This window comes from Babylonia areolata, chromosome 32 (assembly GCF_041734735.1).
Source record: "Babylonia areolata isolate BAREFJ2019XMU chromosome 32, ASM4173473v1, whole genome shotgun sequence".
Taxonomy (NCBI): Eukaryota; Metazoa; Mollusca; class Gastropoda; order Neogastropoda; family Buccinidae; genus Babylonia; species Babylonia areolata.
In genome coordinates this window covers 19,446,436-19,458,935 of record NC_134907.1, presented here as the reverse complement: position 1 = coordinate 19,458,935, position 12,500 = coordinate 19,446,436, and the positions used below count along the sequence as shown (strand labels likewise).

The 12,500-nt window shown below is 43.7% G+C and overlaps 1 protein-coding gene across 1 annotated transcript in view; it reads left to right on the top strand.

The window, feature by feature from the left end:
• The window catches only part of LOC143276634 (uncharacterized), a 165,197-nt gene that overhangs the window by 15,944 nt on the left and 136,753 nt on the right, over positions 1–12,500 (top strand). The window contains exons 6-11 of the mRNA XM_076581251.1: positions 881–1,099; positions 2,600–2,697; positions 5,490–5,642; positions 8,475–8,630; positions 9,034–9,197; positions 10,381–10,528. Of these exons, the coding sequence (XP_076437366.1) occupies positions 881–1,099; positions 2,600–2,697; positions 5,490–5,642; positions 8,475–8,630; positions 9,034–9,197; positions 10,381–10,528 (938 nt within the window). The remainder of the gene's footprint in view (positions 1–880; positions 1,100–2,599; positions 2,698–5,489; positions 5,643–8,474; positions 8,631–9,033; positions 9,198–10,380; positions 10,529–12,500) is intronic.

Below are 12,500 nucleotides of genomic sequence, written 5' to 3'. Positions count from 1 at the left end.
TCATAAACGAACTTATGGAGTCCAGTCGATGTACAACTTATACATAGAATAGAATACAATACAATACAATACAATACAATATGTCTTTATTACCAAGTGTACCGGGATCACAAAGAATATTGGGGGTGGGGGTGGGGATAGTACAGAAAAGGTACAAACATAAATACAAAATCATACACAAACACAGATACAGCAGAATTTAGGACACATACATGTGCATATCAATATGAGAACTTGTACACACACACACACACACACACACACACACACACACACACACACACACACACACTCCAGTTCAGTTGGTACCCTCCTTTGATGTATTTCAATTAATGTCGTTATTTATGTTTACATTGTTATAATCTAATAGTTTTTGATGTCGTAAGTTAACACTTGTTGATATGCATACGCCTAATTTCCCTCCCATAACACCTCATCTATTACACACCACCGTGTCTTTAAACTTTTCTCATTTCCTCTAAAACATACATTGACATTTTCCTACAGTAATATTCACAAGCATTCCCTCTCTTTCACCCACGACCTCTCTTCTTTCCGTCTGATAACACACACACACACACACACACACACACACACACACACACACACACACACACACACACACACACACACACACACACACACACACACACACACACACAAAGTTTCAAGTTTTAATTATCCTTTCACTCCCATTGGACTACGCACTTATTCATCAATACACGTAGTCTGGAAAATATAACCCACCCCCCCGCACCCACCACCACCACCACCACCACCACCACCCCACTAACGCCTCCAAAACGCCCACCTCCCCAACACCCTCACCTCCCCCTCCTTAACCCCCACCCCACCCCCACCCCCACCCCTGTTTATTCAGATCCGAACCGTGACGAAGAGGACGGAGACGGGGAGGAGGGGGAGGAGGGGGAGGGGGAGACAGCCATCAGATGTGACATACTCAGCAACCGTCAGTTCTGCGTGAGGCGGGGCAGAGTGTGCGAGAACACCCGTAAAGGCACCCGCTGTGTCACCAATCGGGATAAACCACCCAGCTTCTCTCATCAGCAGTGTCTCAACGCCGATGATGAGATCATGCGTGAGTTCTATGTTGTTGTTGTTGTTGTCCTTGTTGTTGTTGTTGTCTTTGTTGGTGTTGTTGTTGTTGTCTTTGTTGATGTTGTTGTTGTTGTCTTTGTTGGTGTTGTTGTTGTTGTCCTTGTTGTTGTTGTTTTTGTTGGTGTTGTCCTTGTTGTTGTCCTTGTTGTTGTTGTCCATGTTGTTGTCCTTGTTGTTGTTGTCTTTGTTGGTGTTGTTGTTGTTGTCCTTGTTGTTGTTGTCTTTGTTGGTGTTGTTGTTGTTGTCCTTGTTGTTGTTGTCTTTGTTGGTGTTGTTGTTGTTGTCGTTGTTGTTGTTGTCCATGTTGTTGTTGTCTTTGTTGGTGTTGTCCTTGTTGTTGTCCTTGTTGTTGTTGTCCATGTTGTTGTTGTCCTTGTTGTTGTTGTCTTTGTTGGTGTTGTTGTTGTTGTCCTTGTTGTTGTTGTCTTTGTTCGTGTTGTTGTTGTTGTCCTTGTTGTTGTTGTCCATGTTGTTGTTGTTGTCTTTGTTGTTGTTGTTGTTGTCTTTGTTGGTGTTGTTGTTGTCCATGTTGCTGTTGTTGTCATTGTTGGTGTTGTTGTTGTCCTTGGTGTTGTTACTTTTTTAAGGTGTTGTTAATGTTGCTGTTGCTGATGATTGTAGATTTTGTTGTTGTCGTTGTTGTTGTTACTGTTGTTTGAATGTGTTGTTAATATTATTGTTGCTGATGATTGTAGATTTTGTTGTCGTTGTTGTTGTTGTTATTGTTACTGTCGTTTGAAGGTGTTGTTAATGTTGCTGAGGTTTGTAGGTTTTGTTGTTGTTGTTGTTGCCATTGTTGTTGTTACTGTTGTTTGAAGGTGCTTTTAATGTTGCTGTTGCTGATGTTTGCAGATTTTGTTGTTGTTGTTGTTGTTGTTGGCGTTGTTGTTGATGATGATGATGATGATGATGATGATGATTGCGTTGATGTTGTTGATGACGATGATGTTGTTGATGACGATGATGATGTTGATGACGATGATGTTGATGATCACACACACACACACACACACGCACACACACACACGCACACACACACACACACATACACACACATACACACACACACACACACACACACACACACACACACACACATACACACACACACACACACACACACGCAAACACAAACAAAAATACACACAAAACCAGACATCCATAAACACATACACACACACGCACACACACAATTACACACACACACACACACACACACACACACACACACACACACACACACACACACACACACACACACACACACACACACACACAAACACAAAGCAAAAATACACACAAAAACCAGACACCCATATACAGCCCCACCCCACACAAACAACCGCCCCCTCACCCCCCACACCCCCCACACAAACCCTTCTAAGCCCCCCCAGGCCCCCCAGCCCCACCCCCCCCCCGAACACCCCTACCACCCACACACGCACAGTTAAGGAAGAAGGAGGCGGACGTTGTGTTCCAGAGGTGAAGAAATGCTCGGCTACTGGTGATCCTCACTATGAGACCTTTGACGGGGAGTCCTTCAACTTCCAGGGCAGCTGCTGCTACGACTTGGTCAAGGTGGGTACCCCGGGTGGGCAGCGTCGCCACGGATTTCCTTTACACAGCATTGATGATGACGACGACGACGATGATGATGATGATGGTGGTGGTGATGATGACGACGAGGAGGAGGAGGAGGAGGGGGATGGTGATGAGGAAGATGGTGATGAGGATGACGACGATGATGATGGTGATGATGAGGAGGAGGATGGTGATGATGGTGGTGATGAGGATGATGATGGTGATGAGGATGATGATGATGATGGTGATGAGGATGATGACGACGATGATGATGACGACGATGATGATGGTGATGATGATGATGGTGATGAGGAGGATGGTGATGATGATGATGGTGATGATGATGATGATGGTGATGATGATGAGGAGGATGGTGATGATGGTGGTGATGAGGATGATGATGGTGATGATGAGGATGATGATGAGGATGATGATCATGATGGTGATGATGATCATGATGGTGGTGATGAGGATGATCAGGATGATGGTGATGATGATGATGATGATGACGATGGTGATGATGATGATGATGGTGATGAGGATGATGATGACGATGATGATAATGATGACGATGAGGATGATACTACTACTATTACTACTACTACTACTGCTGCTGCTGCTACTTCCACTGCTACTACAACTAATGTTGATAATGATCAGAACAACAACGATAATAATAATAATAATAATAATAATAATAATAAGAAGAAGAAGAAGAAGAAGAAGAATGATGACGACGAGGATGCTGATGATAATAACAATGATAATGATAACAACAACAATAACAATGATGATAATGATGATGATGATGATGATGATGATGATATTAATAACAATGATAACAATGATAATGATAATGAGAAAAATAGCAATAACAACGACACTACTGCTACTGCTACTGATGATGACAGCAACAGCAAAACAACAATTGAAATGATAATAATAACAATAGTATAATAATCATCATCACAATAATGATAACAATTATAATTATGATAATAGCAATAATAGTGACACTACTGCTACTGCTGGCATAACTGCTGGTACTGCTACAACAAAACAAGAACACACACACACACACACACACACACACACACACACACATGCACACACATACACACACACACACACACACACACACACACACACACACACACACATGCACACACATACACACACGCACGCACGCACGCACACACAGACTCGTGAGGTAGAAATAGATGTGGATCCATTGAATACATATACATGGAATGGGGTGCCATGCCATAGTCACGTAGACACTGTTCAAACAGGAACATGTTCAGATTTGTTTCAAAGGGTGTCAGTGAGGGACTGTGAATGAACAAAAAAGGGCTGCAAGACCACGATTTCTCGATTTCTCTCACGATTTCGTTTCCCTTCTATGTTTTCTCTCAATGTGTGAGAAATCATAGGAAGTCCTTTTTTTTTTTTTTTTTGCTGCCCCAACATCTGCACCGTTTCAGTGGCATTACTCCCACGCCGCTCATTTAGATTCCCCAATACACAGCCACACCCGGGTTCGTCCATCGCAGTTCCAGCGTCGGCAGTCCACAGGGAACCATTGATGTTAGGTCGCCAGGAGGCCACACACCAGAGGAAACCCTGCACTGCTGCTGAGTCACTTCGGTGGTGTTCAGTGGTGGCTGTTCTGTTTTAACGTACTTAGGACACCACCTACTAAGCCCCATACTAACGACAATAATGGCTTAGTCGCGGAGCCAGACTGAGTGAGCGTCCCTCCCAGAGTGGAGACCGCCACCACGTCCCTCAAACAACAGCCCCCCCCCATGAATCTCCCGACGCTGACGACATTGACAGGACTCACCCCAAGCACGGAAGTGGAGGGGTATCGAAACTGAGGTCACCATGAGAGCAGGGCATGAAAGGCCACAGACTTTGAGACTATTTTGTTTTTATATTGATGACGATGAAGGAGGAGGAGGATGACGATGTTGCTATGGAGGTCCATTTTTGGTTTGGGACTGCGTGACAAGTCCTCCTTATCTTGATAAAAAAATATTTCCTTTGTCATCGGAGTTAGGTTCTTGTCTTTTTCCCAATGCAAATCTAACTCGGATGGTGAAGGAAACAGTTTTGATTGAATTTAGGGGAACTTTTTACGATTTCTTGAAATTGAGAGAAAACGTGGGAGGGGAACAACCACGATTTGTTTGCGAGAAATCGTGGGACTGCGAGAAATCGTGGGCTTACACGGGCAGTGAATTTCAAATTTGTTATAGTTAAAGAACCCTATGTGTGTGTGTGTGTGTGTGTGTGTGTGTGTGTGTGTGTGTGTAAGTGTGTGTGTGTATGTGTGTGTGTGTGTGTGTGTTTGTGTGTGTGTGTGCGTGCGTGTGTGTGTGTGTGTGTGTGTGTGTGTGTGTGTGTGTGTGCGTGCGCGTCTGCGTCTGTGTGTTTCTGTGTATGTGTGTGTGTATGTGTGCGCATATATATATCTCTCTCTCTCTCTCTCTCTCTCTATATATATATATATATATGTGTGTGTGTGTGTGTGTGTGTGTGAGTGTGTGTGTGTCTCCCTCTCTCTCTGTCTGTGTCTCTGTGTCTCTCTTTGTCTCTCTGTCTGTGTCTCTGTGTCTCTCTTTGTCTCTCTGTCTCTGTGTCTCTCTATCTCTGTGTCTCTCTATCTCTGTCCGTGTCTCTCTGTCTCTTTGTGTTTCTCTGTGTTTTCTGTCTTTGTCTCTCTGCTTGTCTGTCTCTCTCTGTCTGCGTGCGCGCGCTCATGCATGCGCGTGCGGTGTGTGCAGATGTGCAGGGAGGTTCCGGGGATGAGGAACGTGTCAGTGGTGGTGTGTAATGACAAGGAGTTTGGTAAACCGGGCGGCTCCGTCTCCTGGACCCGCTCCGTCAGGGTCATCTACGGGAGCCACCAGCTCTTCTTCGACAGATCCTCGTTCAAGGTGAGACCACGCCCCGCTGCTGTGGACTAGACTAGACTAGACTAGACTAGACTAGAATAGACTAGAATAGAATAGACTAGGGCGGAATAGAATAGGATGGGACAGAAAAGAAGATAATGGAATGCAACAGAACGGAACATAACAGAATAGATTTGAACAGAACAGAATAGATAGAGAACAGAACAAACAGAATAGAACAGAACAGGACAGAATAGAAGAGAATGGAATAGAATAGGACAGAGTAGAATGGAACAGAACAAGACAGAATGGGATAGGATAGAATAGAATAGAACCGAATAAAATGGAATGCAACAGAACGGGACACAACAGAATAGATTAGAACAGAACAGAACGGAATAGAACATAATAGAATAGAGTGATAATGACAGAGAATAGACCCCTTGAAGGTGAACCTGCCGCTGTCGAACAGAATGGAATAGAACAGAATATAATGCAACAGAATAGAACAAAAATAGAATTGAACAGAACAGAATAGAACCGGTTAGAATAGAGAAGAACAGAACACAACAGAATGGAATAGAATCCATAATGATAGAGAACTGACCACCTTGAAGGTGAACTCGCCGCTGTAGAATAGAATGGAATGGAATAGAATAGGACAGAATAGAATGGAATAGAATGATAATGACAGATGGAGAATAGACCCCCTTGAAGGTGAAACCGCCGCTGTAGAATATAATAGAATAGATAGAGAATAAAATAGATCAGAATAGAATACAAAAGACAGAGTATATTGAAACAGAACAGAATAGAACAGGACAGAACAGAATGGAACAGAACAGAATAGAATTGAACAGAACAGAATAAACAGAATAGAATAGGACAGAATAGAACAGAATAGACTAGACTAGACTAGAATAGGATAGAATGACAATGGTAGAAAATAGACCCCCTGGAAGGTGGCCTCACTGCTGTAGCATAAAATAGATTTTAAAATATAATAATGATAATAACAATGATGATAAAATGATGATGATGATGATGATGATACTACTACTACTACTACTACTAAAAAATATGGAATAATATACGATATGATAGACATTGTCTTTATCACCGGCATATCAGGACACGTTGTCCGCATGACAGACAGCAAGATCCCGAAGATGCTTTTGTATGGCCAGCTGAAGGAAGGCCACCGAGAACTTGGAAGACCCTGCAAGCGCTTCAAGGACACCTTGAAGACAAACCTCAAAGCCTGTGACATAGACATCGCTTCCTGGAAAACTGATGCCCTTGACCGCTCTCGCTGGAGGATGCTGTGCTCTAGTGGCATAAAGACGTTTGAAAACTGGCCATAAAGGAGAAGCGTGAGCGAAGGAAGCAGAGCTCAACTTCTGGAGACGTTTTTCCTTGCAACACCTGTGGGAAGTGCTGCGCATCCAGAATCGGCCTCTTCTCCCATATGAGGACACACACCGACAGATAAGCCTGCCTGCCTACTCATCCGTCGGACCGACGGGAGACTCCATCATCAGAGTTTATCATGACATATATGGGGGAAGCAAAATGGTGGCACGTCAGTATAAAGTCCAATTTCAGCATCCTAAATTATTGCACCAATCTTTTTTCGGCATTTTTTTGGGGGGTGCTTGTATGATACGATTATTACCATTCATAGATGGTGTTACCTATTTTCAGTGGATTTCGACACACCACACCACACCACACCACGTTATTCTACTCGATTTCAATGCAGATTCAGTCAATAAACTAACATGCCACCATCTTGCGCCCACCCCCACCCCCCAACCCCCACCCCGAGTTTTTTTTGTCCCACAAACCATAGAAATGTAACCAATAGATGCAATAATTTAGGATTGCTAGAATTCGACTTTACTAAATTAACATAGCATATTGCTTTTTGTGTCCCGGTTTTCGTCCTACAAACCATGAAAATGTAACCAATAAGTGCAATAATTTAGGACTGCTAGAATTCGACTTTACTATTGCTAGCGCTTGTCTTTTGGCCGGCCTTCCCCAAGTATCTTTCTGAACTCATCCATATCTATACCCCGTCTCGCCAGCTCCGTTCTTCCTCTGATACTCGACTTCTCAGGATACCTCACGTCAGAAGTAAGACCTATGGACACAGATCGTTTTCTTTTCAATCGCCAAAGACGTGGAACAAGCTCCCTGATAACCTCCGTCATTCTGATTCCCTCGCATCTTTTAAATCTCGTCTCGGAACTCGCCTTTTCCCTCGGCAGTGGGTTCAGTTGTGGCAGGTCCACAACTACATGCATGTATATGAATGTGTATTGTGTGTGCATGTGTTTATGTGGGTTTGTGCCTGCCTATGTGTGCGTATTTGTTGGGGTAGCTGTTAGATACACATGTATGTTAAAATGTATGTATGCAGTGTGTGTGTGTGTGTGCGTGCGTGCGTGTGTGTGTGCGCGTGCGTGCGTGCGTGTGTGTGTGTGTGTGTGTGTGTGGTCACATTTTGGTGTGTGTATGTAACATAGATATAATGTTTTATGTTATCAAAAGCGTTTTTGTAAAGCACCTAGAGCAGATTTCTGGATAGTGTGCTATATAAGTATCCATTATTATTATTATTATTATTTTTGGTCCGGTTTTTTTTCTTTTTTTTTTTCCGGTTTTCGCCCTACAAACCATGAAAATGTAACTAATAAGTGCAATAATTTAGGATTGCTAGAATTCGACTTTATTGAACTGCTGCTTTTTGTGTCCGTTTTTGGTCCTACAAACCATGCAAATGCAAACCAATAGGTACAGTAATGATTTAGGATTGCTGAAAAAGGACCTCACCCCCAAGCTAACCCAAGCCAACACGTCTGTCAACAGCTAGACGGTGAGAACAACAACCTTCCAAGTGTCGAAGGGGACGGATTCCGCGTCACGTCGTTTGTGAAAAAGACCCGAATTGGAGACTCCACCGGCTACCTCTTGACCACTGACGACTGTCTGAAGATCGAGTGGGACGGGACAAGCAACCTGCATGTCAGTTGTGGTGTGGTGTGGTGTAGTGTGGTGGTGTGGTGTGGTGTTGCTGTGGTGTGGTGTTGGTGTGGTGTGGTGGCGTGGTGTGGTGTGGTGTGTTGTGTTGTGTTGTGTTGTGTTGTGGTGTGGTGTGGTGTGGTGTGGTGTTGGTGTGGTGTGGTGTGGGGTTGGTATATATATATATATATGTATATATATAGAATAGAATAGAATATGTCTTTATTACCAAGTGTACCGGGGTCACAAGGAATACTGGGGGAATAGTACATAACAAGATACGAACATAAATACGAACATAAGTATATATATATATATATATATATATATATATATATATATATATATATATGTGTGTGTGTGTGTGTGTGTGTGTGTGTGTGTGTGTGTGTGTGTGTTTGTCCAGGTATCCCTGAGCGAGGCCTACACGGATAGTGTGTGTGGATTGTGCGGCAACATGAACGGGGATTCCAGTGACGACTTTCTGGGCAAGGACGGCAAGCTATACTCTGACGGCGTTGAGTTCGCCAAAACCTACGTGGCTTACGATCCTGCTGACACCAACACTGAGTAAGCGTCATCAAGGGTACAGCGTATGGATACTTATATAGCGCTCGTGTTCGATCAGAGATCGAACTCTCAGCGCTTTACACACACCAAACTCTAAGCCCTTTACAATCTTTGAGCGCTTTTCACACACACCAAACTCTGAGCGCTTTACACACACCAAACTCTGAGCGCTTTTCACACACCAGACTCAGAGCGCTTTACACGCACCAAACTCTGATCCCTTTACAATCTTTGAGCGCTTTACAAACACCAAACTCTGAGCGCTTTACACACACCAAACCCTGAGCGCTTTACACACACCAAACTCTGAGCGCTTTACACATACCAAACTCTGAGCGCTTTACACACACCAAACTCTGAGCGCTTTACACATACCAAACTCTGAGCCCTTTAAATCTTTGAGTGCTTTACACACACCAACCTCTAAACCCTTTACAATCTTTGAGCGCTTTGCACACACCAAACTATAAGCCCTTTACAATCTTTGAGCGCTTTACACACACCAAACTCTAAGCCCTTTAAAATCTGCTTCCAGTTAAGCACACACACACAAAAAGCAAGCAAGCAAGCAAGCAAGCGCGCGCACACACACACACACACACACGCACACACACACACACACACACACATACACACGCACAGTTATGAATACGTGCACGCCCACACAAAAAAATACAGATACACACATATATAATTATGCACACACACATACACACACACACCCACACACACATCTATATAAATATATTCATATATGTATGTATGTATACATACACACATTTATACATATGCACCTGTATGTGTGTGTAGATACATATGTGTTTTTCTGCATTATGTATGTGTGGACGTGCGTGCGTACACGTGTTTACACCTATGCATGTGAGTCTCTCTCTCTCTCTCTCTCTCTCTCTCTCTCTCTCTCTCTGTGTGTGTGTGTGTGTGTGTAGACGTGTGTGCATGATTATACAAGTGTGGATGTGCGTGCGTACACATGTTTATACCTATGCATGCATGCATGCATGCATGTGTGTGTGTGTGTGTGTGTGTGTGTGTGTGTGTGTGCATAATTATACATGTGTGTATCTGTATTTTCTGTGTAGGCGTGTGGGCGTGGCACGTATTCATAACTGTATATGTGTGTGTGTGTGTGTGTGTGTGTATGTGTGCGCGCGCGCACGTGCAGCCCGGCCGAGTGCGAGACAACCAAGCCCGAGCCTGAGTGCCCGGAGGCGACGAAGGCCAAGTACACTGGGATTGACCACTGTGGTCTGTTGAACCCTGACAACGCCATCAGCCCCTTCGTCAGGGCCCTAGGGGACACCTTGAGTCAGGTGACTACAATAATGATGATAATGATAATGATGATAATACAGACAGCCCCTTCCTTATGGCCCTAGGGGACGCCTTGAGTCAGGTGACTACAATAATGATGATAATGATAATGATGATAATACAGACAGCCCCTTCCTTATGGCCCTAGGGGACGCCTTGAGTCAGGTGACTACAATAATGATGATACTGATAGTAATGATAATGATAATGATGATAATGACAATGATGTGGAGTGATGGCCTAGAGGTAACGCGTCCATCTAGGAAGCAGAGAGAATCTGAGCGCGCTGGTTCGAATCACGGCTCAGCCGCCGATATTTTCTCCCCTTCCACTAGACCGTGAGTAGTGGTCTGGAAGCTAGTCATTCGGATGAGACGATAAACCGAAGTCCCGTGTGAAGCATGCACTTAGCGCAGGTAAAAAAAAAAAAGAAAAAAAAGGGAGTGGCGCTGTAGTGTAGCGACACGCTCTCCCTGGGGAGAGCAGCCCGAATTTCACACAGAAAAATCTGTTGTGACAAAATGAAATACAAATACAAATGATAATGATGATAATATGTTAGGGCGTTAGGGGACGCCTTGATTCAGGTGACTACAATAATGATGATAATGATAATGAAGATAATACAGACAGCCCCTTCCTTATGGCCCTAGGGGACGCCTTGATTCAGGTGACTACAATAATGATGATAATGATAATGAAGATAATACAGACAGCCCCTTCCTTATGGCCCTAGGGGACGCCTTGAGTCAGGTGACTACAATAATGATGATACTGATAGCAATGATAATGATAATGATGATAATCATAATGATGTGGATAGTGATGGCCTAGAGGTAACGCGTCCATCTAGGAAGCGAGAGAATCTGAGCGCGCTGGTTCGAATCACGGCTCAGCCGCCGATATTTTCTCCCCTTCCACTAGACCGTGAGTAGTGGTCTGGAAGCTAGTCATTCGGATGAGACGATAAACCGAAGTCCCGTGTGAAGCATGCACTTAGCGCAGGTAAAAAAAAAAAAAGAAAAAAAAGGGAGTGGCGCTGTAGTGTAGCGACACGCTCTCCCTGGGGAGAGCAGCCCGAATTTCACACAGAAAAATATGTTGTGACAAAATGAAATACAAATACAAATGATAATGATGATAATATGTTAGGGCGTTAGGGGACGCCTTCAGTCAGGTGACTACAATAATGATGATAATGATAATGAAGATAATACAGACGGGTTCATGTGATGGGTTATTTCGCGTCGTATTGTGCCTATTTCTTGATGGGCTATTTCGCGTCGTATTGTGCCTATTTCTTGATGGGTTATTTCGCGTCGTATTGTGCCTATTTCTTGATGGGTTATTTCGCGTCATATTGTGCCTATTTCTTGATGGGTTATTTCGCGTCGTATTGTGCCTATTTCTTGATGGGTTATTTCGCGTCGTATTGTGCCTATTTCTTGATGGGTTATTTCGCGTCGTATTGTGCCTATTTCTTGATGGGCTATTTCGCGTCGTATTGTGCCTATTTCTTGATGGGCTATTTCGCGTCGTATTGTGCCTATTTCTTGATTCGCGTCGTATTGTGCCTATTTCTTGATGGGTTATTTCGCGTCGTATTGTGCCTATTTCTTGATGGGTTATTTCGCGTCGTATTGTGCCTATTTCTTGATGGGTTATTTCGCGTCGTATTGTGCCTATTTCTTGATGGGTTATTTCGCGTCGTATTGTGCCTATTTCTTGATGGGTTATTTCGCGTCGTATTGTGCCTATTTCTTGATGGGTTATTTCGCGTCGTATTGTGCCTATTTCTTGATTAGAAGGATCGACGACATGCAACGTGTCATTTCGCATTATCCCTCCATCACAAAACACGCGAAAAGTTTCGTTTAAAGAGGTTTAACAGTATTGGACGCTTAACCCTTTCACCGCCAAGCTCGCATTTATGCACAGGCGTGGTAGAGGATCCACGTCACTGAAAGGTGA